The 18,561-nt window shown below is 46.6% G+C and overlaps 1 protein-coding gene across 1 annotated transcript in view; it reads right to left on the bottom strand.

The window, feature by feature from the left end:
• Nucleotides 1-18,561, bottom strand: part of RHOJ (ras homolog family member J) — an 86,053-nt gene that overhangs the window by 16,214 nt on the left and 51,278 nt on the right. Inside the window, exon 2 of the mRNA XM_040477340.1 lies at nt 8,853-8,911. Coding sequence (XP_040333274.1) covers nt 8,853-8,911 — 59 coding nt within the window. The remainder of the gene's footprint in view (nt 1-8,852; nt 8,912-18,561) is intronic.

Below are 18,561 nucleotides of genomic sequence, written 5' to 3'. Positions count from 1 at the left end.
GGCAACCAAATCTGTATGTTCACACTTACCACATACACATAGGCATATGCAACATAGCTATTCATTTACTAGGGTCCTGACTCCTCTTCTTAACATGAAAAAACATTATTAGACTCATATATGCTCGTTGCAATTCAAATATGTAATCTCTAATAGTTTTTCCTCTCTTCCTAGAGGAAGCCATGGTTTAACCGTATCCTTTTGAATATTTTATATTTATTTACATATGTAACAGACATGTGTTCATTTTAAAAAAGATAAATTGATTACATAGTTCATATTGTTGTATCCTTTGATTATATGTGTGTGTATACATATATATATATATATATAAATATAAAATGTTTATTTATTTTTGAGGGAGAGTGAGAAAGAGAGTGTGAGCAGGGGAGGGGCAGAGAGAGAGAGGGAGACACAGAATCTGAAGCAGGCTCCAGGCTCTGAGCTGTCAGCAGAGCCCGACACAGGACTCGAATCCACAAACCATGAGATCATGACTTGATCATGGTTCTGAGCCACCTGGGCGCCCCTTGTGTCCCTTGATTTTTTTAACCTTAATAGGTCATGGATATTTAAAAATATCAACCTTGCTATCTTTCTACTGAGTCTCATGATGTCTTTATAAAAAGGGAGTACGCATATATATGTATACGTGTGACTAGAAGGAAGTCCTTTAGTGGGTTATGTGGCATCTCTGGTCAATGAGCATGTGCTGATCTCTGATTCTGTTTAGATACTCCAAGTACCCAGCCCACAGGGAATCAGTACACATGGCCGCAGCCATCACTCTTGCTAACACTACTAAAACCTAAGCAGAGGTGTTTATTTACTTATTTATTTTTAATGTTTATTTATTTTTGAGAGAGAGACAGAGTGCAAATGGGGGAGAGGCAGAGAGGGAGACCCAGAATCTGAAGCAGGCTCCAGGCTCTGAGCTGTCAGCACAGAGCCCGATGTGGGGCTCGAACTCACGAACCGCGAGATCCTAATGTGAACTGAAGTCGGACGCTTAACCGATTGAGCCACCCCGCCGCTCCTAAGCAAAGATTTTTAGTTACCCCCCAAAAAAAAATGCAGCATAAGATGGCAAGGATGCTGAAAAATCCAAGTCCTAGAAAATAAACTAAAAGAATATAAAAAAATCACGGATCGTGGCTCATTTATCACTTTTCTATTAAAGCAAGTAAGTAGGAGCTGGGTGCATTGCTGAATAAACACTGGTCACAGTGGACAGCTGGGCCCGGCCTACTGGCTGCATAGCAGCTGAATTGTGCCCGTGCGTGTGTGTGCGTGTATGTGGTGGTGGTGATGGTGGCGGGGGGGGGGGGGGGCGATGACAGGGCAGTGGGAAAGTGGACAGCTCATTTCTTGTCACTCTCCCCTTCTCTTTACCCAACGAGCCCTGTAACCAAAACTTCTTGCCCCTGGTCTCTGCACTGCTTTCCTTACTCTCTGGGGGTTTCTGTTAGAGGGGAGCTGTGAGGCTGACAAGCTAAGAACTCTCCTTCCCAGGCCACAATCTACAGCTGCTCATGATACCCCACCTGCCCTTTCCCACTTCATCTTCCCATCTGGATTGTGATAAATGGAGCAGGGACCATCCTGGCTTTTGTTTTGGTTTTTTTTTTTTTCCTCATGCCCTGCTTCTACTCTGTCCACAGCGAACATTCCATAAATGCCATTGACTGATTGGATGACACCAGGTTCTCCGCAGTGAATTGCCTATGAACACATGGCTTTTCTGTGGGGCATTTATTGCAGGGTTTTCTTTAGAATCACCTGGGGAGCTTTAAGACCATCCTGACCCCCTGCTGCCTCTCTCCCCACACTCCAGGACCAATTAAATCACGATTTGTGGAGAGTGGGCCTGGGTAGCTGGGCATTCTGATATAATTGGTTGGAACTGGCATGGAGTTGAGAACAAATGATTTGCATTATCTTTATCTTCGTCACTGAGGATGGATCAAGGGCTTATTACGAAGGGCCAGGCATTGTTTCAGGCACTTACGTGTCTTGAATCCTTACTAGCACTGGAGACATGGCAGCATCAACATTCATATTTCAGAGAAGAGGAACGTAAGTTCAGAGAAGTTCAGTAGTGAACAAATGTCTCAGAGCTATTAAATACTGGGATGGGCTCTTTAGCCCGAATCCAGCTCCAGCTTTTCATTGTGACCCCATTATTTGTTTCAGCTCAGAATTTTAAGCAGCAGATTAAGCATTTTTTTTTTGAAAATTCAGTTATCTGGATACCTTAATACGGATATATATCTTGACCTAGGAATCTAAGAAATGTTGGACCTTCAGATCTAGGATCTATTTCATGGCCTGCACTTGCTAGAAATTACCAGCAGATGGCAGCAGACACTGTATATTTAAACCCTCAACGCCAACCAACAAAATTGCGTGTTCAGAAGGGTTACTACTGGATCAGGTAGGAACAAATAACTGGTGGTCTGAAAGGATCATGTTTATCTGATTTTTTTACCCAGAAGCCATCAAAGGAATTCTGCTTACATTCTGGAAAAGTTAGGAAGACCAGGGTTTGCCTGTGGGACTGTGGGTGGGCATGGGAGAAGAGTTTGGGTGTTTTTGATCATTTACCCTCCTGGCAGGGTAGCCAAGGCTCTCAGCTGAGTGACTTCTGACCTTCGCCTTTAGTGGGCTCTATCTTGCTCTGTGTTCTGGATATCTCTCCTGTGGAAAGCTTAGTCCAGCTGTGTAACTCTGGGGTGCCAGGGTGGCTTAGTTGGTTGAGCATCGACTTTGGCTCAGGTCATGATCTCACCGGTCATGAGTTGGAGCCCTTTGAAGGAGGTTCACACCTGGACCGGCAGGACTCCCGTCGGCCCCCATTTGCCACAGGCTGTGGCGATGAAATGTGGCTGAGCGTTCAGCATTAATAAAGGCAAGTGTCCTCGTGAGATGGAGGGCTGGGTGCTGGGAGGCTGGGGGATTTGAATTTGTATCAGCTGATGAGTTTTTCTCAACAGGGCACATTCTGAGCCTGGGTTGGATGACCTCATGTTGGGATGATGGGAAGGGGCTCTGGGAAATGGATCGATGGTCTAGCTGGTATTTCACGCACCCCATTCTCATGTCAAAGCTGAGAATGGAAGACCAGTCTTGAAGGCTTCTTGAAGAGACAAGGTGTTACTCTAAACTTGTGACTTGCGTGGGGCTCTGGAGGGCTAAAATGGGCAAGGAGGCTGGCTGGCTGGGGGTCTCAGGGGATAGGGAAGGATTTGGGGCAAGGTGGGCTCTTGGGTACTTTCCACCAACTTTACCCCAAAGGCAGGAGACTGGTTTGAAGGCAGATCTGGTGCTCTTGGATTGGGCAACTATTAAGAAACTACAGCTCAGGGACAGCCTCATCAGATGGCCAAACACCCTCCACATGTGTCTGGAAGAGCCACGGCATGATGGCCCAGGTGGGGAGCAAAGTGAAATTATTTGACCAGTCCTCCTCAGACCTTAGGCACACTCGAGTCGTGTTAATGTGCAGCTTCTCATGCAGCAGCAGGTCTGGGGCGAAGGCCACCGATTTATTTCTGACAAGCTTCCGGGTGACGCCGATGTCGCTGGTCCAGGGACCACATGTTGAGGGACAGGAGAGTTGCACTGAGTCTCCCCTAACCCCACCGCAGCCCACACCCACATTAAATTGGATGTAGAATTCGGCTTCAAAGTCCTCCTGGGCTTAGTGACATTTATCCCAGATTTTAGCACATGTCTCATTTTTGGATTCTCCCATCAAGTACACTCCTATCTGTCAGGCTTGGTTTGGGAAATGTGGGTAACATCCAGAGGGTGGGAGTGTAGCATAGTACTTAGGAGCATGGGCTAGGGGGACGCATTCTTTGGGTTCCAATCCCAGTACTGCCTGTGACTACTCTGTGACGCTGGGTAAGTTCTCTCTGCCTCAGTTTCTTCGCCTGTAAAATGAGGTCACCTGTAAAATGAGGTGCTTGCCCCATAGGGCTGTTTGAGAATAAAACGTGTTAGTATGTGTAGACCGCTTACAGCAGCGTCTTGGATGTATTAAGTTCTTTGGTGGTCAAGAGTCCGTCTTGTCAACAACGGCTGTAGTGTCCCTACCCTCATTGGCTCCTGGGGCTGAACCCGAAATTAACTTTTTCTAAACTGAGTAGTAAAGAGACCCAAGTGCTTGCATACTCCGATTGCACCTCTGAATCGATGTCTCTACGGCTCTATTTTTTTTTTTATAATTTGAGAAGAAATAAGTTTGTGTCCTAAGGTTACTTTTACCAATAACTTGTCACGTGAGCAAACTTCTTTCACATCCTCCAAATTGCACACTTCTAAAACCACGTTAAGATGCATGTGAGCAAGAAGGTTGCGTTGCTTATTGAGGAAAAACATTTGTGTTGAGGCTTTAGGCAAAGCCTAGAGTTTGTTTTAGGCAAGCTTTCCATGGAGGATCCATGGAGGATGCCAGGTTCTGTGCTCTTGATGGCCCCATTGGGTCAGCCGATAGCAAAAGGGAAGGCTCGTGTCCTTCCAAGTGGACCCTGGGTTGCCATTAATGGACCCCAGCTGTACTTGCCTCCCTGCCTGGCCACTTGCCTCTTTAAGCCCTTGGGGGCCGAGGGGCTTCAGAAATCTGGGCAGGTGAAGACAAGCAGTGTGTAGTCTCAGCTGAGGGAGGGGTGTGGCTGATGGCCTTTCTGTTCCCACACTCCCACGGTCACGGGTGACAGCTGAGCTGCTGGGGGCTGTGGTTTCTCCGCGTCATCCTGTGCTTGCTGACAAATAGCACTGCATCGTGGGGGGACTGTGTGCAGAGAACCTGGGGGTTCACCCTGCTGAGAAACGGGGCTCCCGACACCAGGAGATCCTCATTCCTCCCTGGAAGTGCTGCCTTTGAGATATGTCTATCCTGGAGTTGGGTCTGAGAGGCCACAATCTGAGCAGACCTTCACCCACATGGCTCGTGTGCCCACCGAGAGCGGGAGGCAAGATGCCTCACTGCGGTGGCTGGTTCCACTCTATGTGGCCGGCAGCAGGGTGGGAAGACGCCTGGCTCTGAGCCATGACCCGGGACACACCGGTTCGGCATTCCTCAGCTGGCAAATGCCCAGGCTTTGCCGCGGCGTCCCCACGCCGGCACCCTCGTCGTCCCCTTAGTCTCTAATGACGCACTCTAAATGGACTGGCCTGCAAGTACGTCATGGAAAAGTTGGCTCTGGGATTCTTTGTAGCTGAGCCAAAGATCTGAGCCAAAGATGGGCCGTGCAGCACGACCTGGCGAGACCTAGATAGGTTTGGCTTTATGGGCCTGGCCTTCTTGCCTCTCCAGCGTCAGCTAGGGGGTAACCTGCAGAGTCAGCCTGCGAACAATCCCTCACGTTGCCTCACTTCGCGTTTGGGATTCCACCTAATAGAGGAACTCTTTGTTTTCAAAGGATTCCACTTGAAGTCCCAATATTTGTTTGCTTCAGGGATTCGGGGCGGGAGCTATTTTAATAGCAGCCGCCATGTGCTGGCCGTGTATGCACGTGGCTTCATTATAGACCGTCTGTGGCGAATGCTTGGCAGGCTCGTGAAGGGCCAGGAGCACATCCGAGGAGGGCCTGGTGGGGCTGCAGTGGTGTCCGGGGCAGACTGGACATAGCAATGTGGACGGAGCCGGGTGCGACTGTTTTTGTCTTGGGCTGACTCTGAAGGCAGAAGTACTGAGTTCCTATCACTTTTCCGTTCAGAACCTGTGCCTCTTGAGGTTGTTTTCATCAACGCTGACCCACAGTGAGCTCAAGGCACAGAGGAGGGACACTAACTCCTTGGTTTACTCATGTAGGAAAATCGAATGATTCACAGCAAGACAGAACTCTATAGTTGGTTTCAGAGACTTATCTCCTTTTGTGCGGTTCGGGAATGAATCAGTTGGTTGTGAGATCACCTCTCTTTCTTCTTAGTAACTCTGGCCATATGAGTATGTTTGAATTAGTTAAATGTTCCTTGAGCATGTGACCTCAGCGACATTTGCTAGAATATAACTCAGGATGATGGATTATCCTGCCTGAGGCTGGGAATGGAAATTTGGGGATCATGCTTGTAAGTTAAAGCTGTTACAAAGCCTTATTGGCAGAGTTGTAGGACCATGGGAATCCACTCAGGTTAGGGTTGTTTTCTGCTGCAGCCTCTGAAGGGTGAGGAGCCATGCTTCGACCACCAAAGACTTCCAGAGTCGTGTTTCTCAAATTTTTATTGCATACGGATCATGTGGGGATCTTCTTAAGATGAATTTTCAGATTCAGTAGGCTGGGGGGTGGGGCCTGAGAATCTGCATTTCTAACAAGCTTCCTGGTGATGCCGATGCTGCCGGTGGGTGGGCCGCACTTTGAATGGCAAGGTTCCGGAACAGTGATTCTGACAATACGGTGTTCCGACCAGCAGCAGCAGCACCAGGAAATCTGTTAGACGTGCAAATTCTTGGGTCCCATTCCAGACCCGTAGAATCAGAAATTCTGAAAGTGGGGCTCAGGGGCTGGGTTTTAACAGGGTTCACAGGTGATTCTGATGTCTGCTCAAGTTTGAAAACCACCATTATCCTGCAAAATGAATTGCATGTCACCCTTTAGTGTAACATACTCCAATATTTAACACTGCTTTACTGCTGGGAGGTCTCCCTTGAGTCTAGCCTCCCATCATTTAGCTTAATTACTCCAGATCTTTTAGGCCTTCTTGAAGTCGTCTATTAAAAGTCCTAATCATAGAATTTTAGGGCCTAGAAGGAACTTTAAGATGTGTCCTGACTCCTTTTCCCCATGCTGCATGCTCCCCTGTGAACCTTGTCCACCTTTTGAGCTTTCAAAGGAGCTGATGGAAAGCATTAGAGTCAAAGTTAAGTTGAAGAAGTATCTACAACCCACTTGTTGTGATATTTTATCAGTGCCCATCACTTCACCTCTGTCGGAGGTTTGGATCATTCTACTTCCTTCAATTTGGAGTTTAAAGATATTTCTATACTGCCTTAGAGCTTCAACTCCTATACTCGTGTTATTTAAAATTTTTTTCTAAAAAGGACAGCAGTGGGAAAGAATAATTAAACTCTATAGGCGCTTTTAAACAGTTTTATTGGATTTGAAATTAAACAGAGGCCTGGGGAGGTTGCTCCGGGGACAGTGAATGCACAGAAGCTAACAATTGTCAGGGGTTGCTATAGAAGAGGGGAGCGTGGGGACACAGGGAGCTTTTCAGAAGGCAAGAGGCTTCAGACTCAGGCAATAATCCTTGCCGCACGGAACTTTTCAAACTAGATTATATTCATGAACTCTGACTACGGGAGTGAAGGGTGTAAACTCCTCTCTCTATCAGGCTGTGAGTTTCTGATGAATGGGGACAGCCTAATGACTCTAAGACTGAACAAAAGTAGGCAAATCCAGTCCAAACAGCAGTGTACCTCTATTGCCAGGAGGCTTTCTAGTGGAGGCACAATTAAGCAGGAGGTGCCTGGAGACCCTTGTACTTTGACTAGAGGAGCCAAACCAATTTTCCCATTTGGGCATTTGGAGCATCCTTTCTTAGTTGAGTGTCTTGATATTGAGGTGAGAAGTCTCTTTCCCCACCCAGTTCCTGAGAGTAGCTGGCTACAACAGCCATCTGCAAACAAAGGGAAACTGGACACTCTTAGGAGTCTTGAGTCTGGTGCAAGATTTTCCAGTTCCCCACTGCCCGGGCCTGCCCAGCATCAGCCTCTGGTGTCCCACAGACATTTATACGTGGTCCTTGCAAATGCACACAGAAATCCCAAAGAGAATTCCATTTATTCTTAGTTTTCCTAGTGGAGAGTTTTCAGGTTGAGCAAAAAGACATATCTCCAGATAATTGTGGGAAAAAGGCCCAGACAAATGCATAACTACAAAGAACAATTAGCAGGAAACTCACAGTGGGAAAGAGCCTGGTGAACGTTCGCTCCAAAGGACTTAAGATGTATGAATTTGGACAGACTGAACAACCCGCTGATTTTGACCTAAATAAATGACCCAATGGTAACAAGAGCTCTATGAAAGAAATTGGGCCATGGCCATCAATTGCTTAACCACTTTGCCTCCACCCCATGAATTTATAACATTAGAAGCCTTTCAGAGTGGAGTGTAGGGTGTGAGGAAAGAAAGGTAAGGTGGCATTTTCATCTAAGTAGGGCATGTGCTGACTGAATCAGTGTTGAGGGTTCTTTCTAGTCTATGTCCTTACGTAATTGGTTGGTTACATTCTCCAACCTGAAGGCATCTCTGACAGAGTGAAAATATTTCAAGAATCTCAAGAGAATTTAGAGTCAACCTCCAGTTGTACAGGGGTTGACCCTCACTTCTGGAAACCATTCGGGATCCTGGTTTTTCTTCTTTCCAGCACTTAATCCCTCTCCCGTGCTCCCCCCCCCAACCCGCCCACCCCCCATCTCTTTTTGGACCTTTCCACAGCTCGTTAGGCAATTCAAATAACGGCTGTGCAAAGAGTATAGCACGAAAAAAAATGAGTGAAACTAATATGTATAAAATTGACTCATTAATCCTGAATCTGGCATCGGTATGGACAGGAAGAAATTGAGACTCTTGGCAAATGTGTTATTTTGGTTACTGATAACTGTCCATCAATGAATTGTTACTTGCCTATCAACACCTCGAGTAACGTTTCTTTGAGTTTTTTTGTGATTATAAATGTTTTTACGATATGAAGAATGTGCCTTTAGTTTCACTTAGACAGACCATAAATTTGCCCCGAATGATCAGAAAATGTAATATCTGTACTGCTAGTCCCCCTGTGCCTAGCCAAATGGATCATTCTCCCCACTCCCAAACCCTTGATGAATCAAAACAGCAAAAACGTACCTGTCCTGCCGTGTCATACAGTCCGAGCAAATGTTGCTTGCCTCCCACTGTCACAGTCACTAGGGGAGAAGAGAAGAGGAGAGTCCATAAATGCGAGCTTCCATCAGGAGGCTTCACATGTCTCCATGCCAACATCTTCCTGGGAGGCAAGGATAAGCATATGCCTCACCCATGTATATTCTAAACCAAGCCGACAGCATGATTTGCAAGTGAAAGGCAACCTTGGCCTGCAGTGAGAGCAGATGAGCTCAGCCAAGTCCAAATTTCTCAACTGAGATGAATATCACTTGTGCCACTAGGACGCTCTGTAGGCTACTCATCGATCCCCATTAGGCCCTGGAATATCAAGATCCTGAAGCAAAAGGATGCTGGACCCTTTCTTGGTTAGGGTATTTTTTCCTTTTCCTTTTTTTTTTTTTTTTTTTGTTGGAGCCACCTTTCAGGATACAGAATCGTGTAAGCAACTTCTCCGTTTGAACTCTCTCTGCTTCTGTCTGTCCCTGAAATATTGATTAAGCCACAAAAGCACAGAATAGTAGCCCACTGACATAGTTTAGAGTCTATAAGGCAAAGCTAATAATGAAACGAGAAGGGCTTCACCTTCATTTTAAAAAGGTTATTTTGGTTTGTTTTTTTTTTTATTTAAAAAAAAATTTTTTTTAATGTTTATTTTGGGGACAGAGAGAGACAGAGCATGAATGGGGGAGGGGCAGAGAGAGAGGGAGACACAGAATCAGAAGCAGGCTCCAGGCTCTGAGCCATCAGCCCAGAGCCTGACGCGGGGCTTGAACTCACGGACCGCGAGATCGTGACCTGAGCTGAAGTCGGAGGCTTAACCCACTGAGCCACCCAGGCGCCCCTGGTTTGTTTTGTTTTTAAATTGAATAGTCCAGTGCGTTAGCCCAACTGATTTATTACGATTTTGAACCTCAGTTGCCAGAGGAGATGTTGCACGGGTTCGCTTTCACATACCTAAAGGGTGCATATAGAGGGAGAAGTGGGCAGTTTGATTTACCCAGCAGGTTCACTGCCTTGCCAAGCAATTGTGGCCAAAAGTGAGAAGTGATATAGGGACACCCACTACTCTGTACATGTCTGGAAATGAAATAAAGTCTCATCTTGAAACTCAACTCAGATTGAACACATGCAATGCAAAAGCAATACAATTCTCATGATGAATGAAAAGAGCCAATTTAAATTCCAGCCCCTCCCCCCGCCCCCCCCCCCCCGTTTAATCTCTTTTTAGAAAAAGAAAGTAAAGTATGTGGGAGAATGTGATTTTTTTCCCCCTACTTGATCAAAAAATGTGCAAATGCAGGGAAAGATGATTTTTGGCTCCTTCTACCCTTCGCTGTATAGGAAAGACAGACAGACGGCATAGCAACCTTTATCACTGTATCTCCTACAGAGGCTGGCCAGATTCTCCAGTCTGCTCAGAGTTGCTGATTCTGTTATGCTGTTACCTTTATTTGTTTTCAGGTTCCCGGACTACATGTATGCTAAGTACTTCTCAATGGCTCATTCTTTGAAAAGCACTTGTTTAAAAGCGCTGCCTCCCTAGACCCCAGGAACGATTTTTCTAATCTACTCAGATCAACATGGGTTCAGCTTGATAACATGGCTGTAGCCACTGCGACGAGCTTTCAAATTGTGTTTTTAAGCAGTGAACCCCGTTCCATGCATCCCTGGTGCCGATGCTGACAGAAGAGGGGGCATTCAAACATTTTTATTTCCTTTCATATTTCCAGAGCTTTGTTCTGTTATATTTTCCTCTTCCTGCATGCGTGGAGCCCAGTCAGATGTTCCTGAAATCTGCCTACATGGTTTCTTTAATGACCAAGTCACTACCTAGTCATGGATCAGGAATGAATGGAACAAATCCAGCCATTACAACATGGAATTTCCTGCCTCTGGTGAGCCCAGTACATGCAGGTCAGGGCCAGCTGTTCTGGAGACCCTCTCGGAGCCTCCCACGACCTCCAAGCCCAGAGCCATCTGTGGAGTGAGGCCCAGATGCCTAGTTATCCTCATGGCCTCTTTGGGCCCTGCATATATTCCCAAGCAATGGCACTGACCTTTGTCATGGGGGCGCTCTTGGGGTTTCCCTCCAGGCTGCTTTCCCTCAGGCCCCACCCTTCTCTCTCTGGGTACCTTTGACTGCAGGGACTTGTACCAGGCCTGTGTGAGTGCCAGCCCAGTGAGTTTGGACTGTGGAATGAGAGTCTGGGCATAGTTTTCCCTTCTGTCTGTCCTTCTCTCACTCAAGGGTTGATCGGGTTCCTAGACCATGCTCAGTGTTTGGTGTGGAAAGACCAGATACAGTTCCTCCTGTCATGGGGCCTGGGGAGGAGGGGTTTAGTGGCAAAGCCTGGGCACCACGCAATGTAGTAAATGCTATGTCGTAGCATGGAAGGGTGTGGGAGCACACAGCAGGGGTATTACTGTATCACTATGCATGTGTGCATGTGTGTGGGTGCTGGTGGCGTGTGGGAACATGCAGGGGGCCCTACTGCATGTGTGTGCATGTGTGTGATGTGTGCGTGCACACACCCCCACGCACCTTCTCTGCTGGAGCTTCATCAGAGAAGGCTTTCTGGAGGACATGTCTAAGCTGAGTCCCACGAATGGCCAAGAGTTGCCCAGGGTGCACTGGGGAGGGGCAAGGGGTGGTTCACCTGCTACCCAGGGTGCACTGGGGGAGATGGAGCCCCATAGGTGAGCATGGAGGGCTGTCCTGACTCACTAATTTAGACATTTTTGCTGAAGGCTTTGTTAAGCTATGAAATCCAGAGCTCTTTTCTCCAGAGAAAATGAAAGAGAAGGAACTGAAATAATTTCCTTGTGTTAAGGCAAAGTGGTGGGAGGAGAGAGGGTGGCATTTTTTGGGCAGAAGCCGTGTTGGCTTTCAGCTTTGCTGTGTAGGGACTGTCTAGTCTGTGTGTTTGGTCAGCCCTGGTAGAAAGAATCCTAAAGAAAGGGGCAGAGCCCCTGGAAGGCGCTGTTATTCTCTCTTTTCTGCCCTCCTATTCTCCTATTCTATTGGAAGGAAGATGAGGGGCGCCTGGGTGGCGCAGTCGGTTAAGCGTCCGACTTCAGCCAGGTCACGATCTCGCAGTCCGTGGGTTCGAGCCCCGCATCAGGCTCTGGGCTAATGGCTCAGAGCCTGGAGCCTGTTTCCGATTCTGTGTCTCCCTCTCTCTGTGCCCCTCCCCCGTTCATGCTCTGTCTCTCTCTGTCCCAAAAATAAATAAACGTTGGAAGGAAGATGAGTGGATCACACAGATGATTCTAAGGAAGACCGAGGGACAGATCCGAGCATTAATCACGCCTTGTGGAGATTGCAAATGGCTTTGTGAGTCCGTATCTCAACGTAGTAGTGGATGCCTTATTGCTTGCTATCTTGTATCCTACAAAGTTCCTTGATTTGGAAACAAATCAGTCACAACAGCACAGAAGGAAGACATGCCCCAAAATGCTAATAGTAAATGTAGTGAGGTTGAAAGAGCAGGATCTTTTAAGTCAGATGGTTCTGTGTTCGACACCTGTCTCTGCCATTCACTATCTGAGTGACCTTCGGAAAGCTACCTAACATCTCTGAGCCTCTCCTTTCTCATTTGTTAAAAATGGGAATAACATCACTTCCCAAAGAGAGCAAATTAAATGAGAAAATGCCTGGTACAGAGGCTGGCCCATAGTGAGTGCTCCACAATTGTTACCTTCCCTCCTCGACAGATCTTTCCTGAACCTTTAGTAACGACAAGAGCCAGTCTGCGCTGCTCCACTGTATATGCAGTGCATATTAACTGGCACAAAATTTCATGATATTTGTGAATTACTGGTCACTTTCTACCCCAGATGATAGCTGTTTAGATCTGTGTCTTGTATCTCCTACTGGATCGGAATACCCTTGAGGACAGACTCTCCATGCTTCACATCCTGCAGAACACACAGCACAGTTGCTGGTATATGCAACAGATGCTTAACACACAGTATAGGAATGGAGCACCAGAGGTGACTCAGGCAAAAGAAAGTCCTTCCAAATGTGCAGAGCCGCGCGCGGCTAGAAGCTCTCTGGCAAGACACTAATGCTGGGAAGCGCCTGCAGCCAGCAAATCTGCCTGGCAGACAACGTCAGGCTAAAATCCCAGACCACCTTCTATTCTTGGAGCTATTAGAGTTGTTTACTGAGCTTAGAGAGGCTTTCAAGAGAATGGGTCAAAGGACCTGCTAAGGGCTCAGATGGTTCTCTCAGTAGAGTGTGAAAAGTTGTCAGTGACCTGTTAAGTATGTAAAATGAAGGCTGTCTTCTCCAAATCCATTAAACTCTTTGCTTCCTTGTGTTCCTCTGTGCAGATCGGAGTGGTTAATTTTGTGAGCTGGAAGAGGTGCTAATAAAGTCTAAGTCAGGGGTTTGCTCTCTGGAGGGTCGGCTAGCTTCACCCAGGCAGGCTCTGAGCCTTCTCCTCTTGACATTTAGTCACCTCCTGGCACCGAGTGGATGAGGAAGTGTTGGCCATTCCCTGTAAACCAGCTCAAACCGCCAGCCCAGCCCAGCACTAGGAATCTGATCCAACGTCCCTCCCCCTGCTATGTGGTGGACTGGAAGGTCTCATCTGCCAAGAGCAGTCTTTTGAAGTCAATGTGATGAATATATGATGAATCCAAAGGACTGGAATCGTGAAAATTCCAGGTCAGGAGGGAGCTTCCGTTCCTTTCCCAGCACATGCCCTGCTCTCTGCATCGCTCATGTTGAGCGTGCTCTCTTGGAGGAGGTAGGATGAGGCAGATTTGAAGAGGTGTGTGGATGTGATACCTTAAAGGTGCTGTTTCAGAGGAAGAAACACTAGAGGATATACATGGCAGGAAACAGAATTTTAGGCAAGTTAAAAACATGGCTCTCAGCTAAATATAGGATGAAGATATGTCAAAGTTTTATTAACTCATTGATGAGAGAACTAGTAAGATGATAAATCTTGCACAAGGAGCGTTTTGAAGAGCTGACATTTATAGGTACTTAAAAAGCAAAATGTTGACATGAGGTGACTAGCTTCACTAGGAGACTGAATGTTGTCCTATGGAAAAGATAACCTGGGGTGTTCTCTTTTCTACTGAACAGGAATTATTTGCATGTCTACCTGACAAGATTTACAAGTTAACATGCACCTTCAGACCATCTCAACTTTTAGTTAATAGCAGGATCAAACAAAGGTACATTCCCCTGGATTATTAATGCCTGGGGGGAGGGTGCTAACCACTGTCCTGGCATGACAGCAGAAGGACAGTTTCATGCTCTTGGCCTTATATCCAAGCTTCAGAGGAGTTCTGCTCATGTCTGAGTTCAAGTTCATACTTTGTGACTCATTTGGTGAGATATGGGGCAAGCCAGTAGGTCTCTATCACCTGGAAATGAACAAATTGCGTTTACCCTAAAGGGGTATAAAAACTCTTTCTTGGGAATGCATGCTGGTGCAGCCACTCTGGAAAACAGTATGGAGGTTCTTCAAAAAACTAAAAATAGATCTACCCTACAACCCAGCAATTGCACTACTAGGCATTTATCCACGGGATACAAGTGTGCTGTTTCGAAGGGACACATGCACCCCCATGTTGATAGCAGCACTATCATCAATAGCCAAAGCATGGAAAGAGCCCAAATGTCCATCAATGGATGAATGGGTAAAGAAGATGGGGTGTATGTGTATATATATGTGTGCATCCGCACATATATATATACACATACATACATACCTACAATGGAGTATTACTCGGCAATCAAAAAGAATGAAATCTTGCCATTTGCAACTACGTGGATGGAACTGGAGGGTATTATGCTAAGTGAAATTAGTCAGTTAGAGAAAGACAAAAATCATATGACTTCACTCGTATGAGGACTTTAAGAGACAAAACAGATGAACATAAGGGAAGGGAAACAAAAATAATCTAAAAACAGGGAGGGGGACAAAACAGAAGAGACTCATAAATATGGAGAACAAACTGAGGGTTATGGGAGGGATTGTGGGAGGGGGGACAGGCTAAATGGGTAAGGGGCACTAAGGAATCTACTCCTGAAATCATTGTTGCACTAGATGCTAACTAATTAGGATGTAAAATAAAAAAACAAAACAAAACAAAACAAAACTCTTTCTAAGCTGTTCATAGCTAGGGGTAGTCATTACAATGGCTTGTCTTGTGTCCAGGGGGCTGCAAGAAACGGAGATTTAAATGAAAACTCTCGATTCTGACTCTCATCATGCTTGCTGACTGGACACCTTCAGCATCAGCCACTGACCTTTTCCCACTCTGAACTTTTCTGACCCTCATCCCCTGCTCTTCTTCTTTTCTGGAAGAATGTGTCTGGGACAGTGATTTACCTAGCTCCACTGGTTGCTCTCAGGCACTGCTTACGTGCATTTGTGACCTGGTTGAAGCCTCAAAGTGTGCATGTTCATTTTTTAAGGGACCAACTCAGAAGCATCTGAGATTTCCTTCAAGTTAAAATAAGTTAGAAAACTGTATGAAACTAGAAATAATACATTTTCCTAAATATGAGTTGGTTGTGAATTCCTTCCTGGTGGGTTGCAAACTTCCGTTGTATATATTTCTCTTCATGTGGCTTGAAACCTTTCTCACCCATCTACGCTGGCCTATCCCAGCCAGCTCTACCCCCTTCTTTGCAAGGAATGCTTCTTGTTTGCTGAGTTGCAGACTCTCCCCACCCTCATTCCCTCCCATCCCCCCTGAAATAAAAGTTGCCTGGGGAAGTCTCTTACTTGATGCGTAAGCCTGAGGTGTTGTTCCTGCAGAATATAGACTGTGCAGAAAACCAAACAGCCTTCCCGAGAATCTGTTAGGACTCTGAACTGAGGGCTCTTTTGGGGGTTAGGTCTGCAGGTATGTCCTACAATAATGAGAGTTCCATTGGAACAGGGTAACACATATCCGCTATACGTCTCCCATCTCCGGTCCTATTCCCTTTCTCCTTTAGGTATTTAGGTATTATGAAGGGGATTTGGTTTGTAGTTGTTTCGGGTTGTACCTGCCCTGGATTTGAAGGCAGAAGAACTGGTTGGAACTGTGAACTCACTCTGAAGGAACTCTGGGGGAGCTTGAGCAAGCCGCAGCTTCCCGAAGTCTCGATTTTCTTCTTGGAAGTTTGAGGAGCAAAAGGGAGCGTGAGCAGGATGATTTTGTAGAGCAAGACTTATGCAGATGTCAGGTGGCATCACTGAACAAATGGCTTCTGAAATAACAGTACTTTTGAGAACAGAGCTTGTGGGAATGAAGCTGCCTCGGTTCTGGGTTGGGGTGTGTGTTCCGGAAAGGTCTGCCCCCGCCAGTACTTGTTTGATGACGGAAGAGAAGGAGGAGGAGGAGGGGGAAGAGCTTGTTTAGTTCCAGGGCTTTTGGAACCGACTGGGGAGGCTCACATTAATAGTGTGTTCCCATCAAGGGTTTTCAAGGAATTTCAAAGAGCTGTGATTCCATGACGTCCACATCCTGGAATTTCAGAGTCCTGCTTGGCCTCGCTTTTCTTTCCACAGCATTCATTTGGTCGCCACATCCTGCCAATTCCACCTGCTAGGTACCTCAGGAATGGGACTCTTCTTTAGCCTTTTTGTAGCTGTTCCCGTGCAGTCCCTCACTCCCAGCCTTGTCAGTGGCCTCCTGATCCACATCCGGTTCTCCCAGGCTCATCTGCTGGTTTTCCTTCCTGCCATCAGAGTTCATGCAGCTATGGCTCCTGAACAGCTCCAAGATAAACTTCAAACACCTTCCAAGAGTGTACAAAGTCCTTGTAGTCTGGCCCTGGCTTACCATTCCAGCTTTCTTTTATTTCTTACCCGCCAATGATCCAATACTCATGATGCCTTTGCTTAGGCTCTTCCCCCTGGAATTCTGGGAAAAGAAATTCTGGAATGCTTTCCCCACACTTGTCAGTCTGGGAAACTCCCACAGTGATAAACACACTTCCATAATTTTTTCTTGATTCCCCCAAATAACATTAAGCTTCTTTCCATGCTCTTTTGCTCAGTGGGTCATAAAGCGTTGTGTATTCTTTATTCTCACATCTCAGAGTCTAGCATGGACCTTCCATGTAACTCCATAAATATTGGTTGGGTAACTGAAAAGTGTATTATTACCATTTAAAAAAAATTGAAATGTTTATTTATTTTTGAGAGAAAGAGAGAGAAAATGTGAGTGGGGGAGAGGCATAGAGAGAGGCAGACACAAAATCCGAAGCAGGCTCCAGGCTCCGAGCTGTCAGCACAGAGCCTGACGTGGGACTCAAACCCATGAACCATAAGATCATGACCTGAGCCGAAATTGGACACTTAACCAACTCAGCCACCCAGGCGCCCCCAAAAAGCGTATTAAACTCATCCCAAAATGAAGGTTTTCTCTGAGACACCTATTTTCTGCAGATGAATCTTTGGCATTTCCCAAAGAGTCACCATGAGTTTTTCAATACACTAGCAAGATGGGGTCACCAGCAATGTTGTCCTGCATGAGAGCTGGCCTACCTGTTGTAAGAGGATGCCTCGGCAATGGGGGTCCCCTGGGTGGGATCTGTGCTTGGGGCACTCTGCCACTTTTCCAGGCAACCATCATTAGCTACAGAATTGCCAGATTCTAGGCCACTGGGGCAGGACCACTGCCAAGGCATCCTGAGGTTCACTAAGGCTGTGGAAGCCATTGTAGCCAGGCAGCTTGGCATTAGCCATAGAGTACAGGGGAGCCATCTTTCAATTAAGACTTTGAGAGGAAGTGACTGAATTATAAGTGAAGCCTGCACACAGGCTTGTGGTGGCAAACCAGAGCATGCCTTTTGCAGAATATCCTATATAAAGAGATACTTTAAAATTTTTTTTTCAACGTTTTTATTTTTATTTTTGGGACAGAGAGAGACAGAGCATGAACGGGGGAGGGGCAGAGAGAGAGGGAGACACAGAATCGGAAACAGGCTCCAGGCTCTGAGCCATCAGCCCAGAGCCCGACGCGGGGCTCGAACTCACGGACCGCGAGATCGTGCCCTGGCTGAAGTCGGACGCTTAACCAACTGCGCCACCCAGGCGCCCCAGAGATACTTTAAAAAATTCCAGATTCTTCATAAATTGCTAAAACCCCCTCACAATTATTAAGTTTCCACTGAGGTATGGTAGAATAAATGCCTAAGATGGAGGAGGAAACTTTTCAATTTTAGCCTTTTGACTGCGCGATCTAAATGTCTCATAGTAGGCCACCAGGGGGAGCTAGTGAAAAAAAAAACAAAAAAAACATTCCCTGGTTTCACACTCACCCCTAAGATTTTGAGAAATAGGTCCCGGGTGGGACCCAGATATCTGCATTTTATTTTATTTTTTTCAACGTTTTTTATTTATTTTTGGGACAGAGACACAGCATGAACGGGGGAGGGGCAGAGAGAGAGAGGGAGACACAGAATCGGAAACAAGCTCCAGGCTCCGAGCCATCAGCCCAGAGCCCGACGCGGGGCTCGAACTCACGGACCGCGAGATCATGACCTGGCTGAAGTCGGACGCTTAACCGACTGCGCCACCCAGGCGCCCCGATATCTGCATTTTAAACCAGCTCTCCAGGAGAGTGATTCAGATCTGAGCCTCTGTTCCCACATCTTTAAGATGAGACTAATAACTCGATTACTGTAGAGAATCCCATCCGCTTTAGACGGGCGTTGTGAAATTAGGTGAGG

This window comes from Herpailurus yagouaroundi, unplaced genomic scaffold (genome assembly GCF_014898765.1).
Source record: "Herpailurus yagouaroundi ecotype Mexico unplaced genomic scaffold, PumYag 141, whole genome shotgun sequence".
Taxonomy (NCBI): domain Eukaryota; kingdom Metazoa; phylum Chordata; class Mammalia; order Carnivora; family Felidae; genus Herpailurus; species Herpailurus yagouaroundi.
Note: the sequence above shows the minus strand (reverse complement) of the source record. Positions and strands in the feature narration are given on the sequence as shown.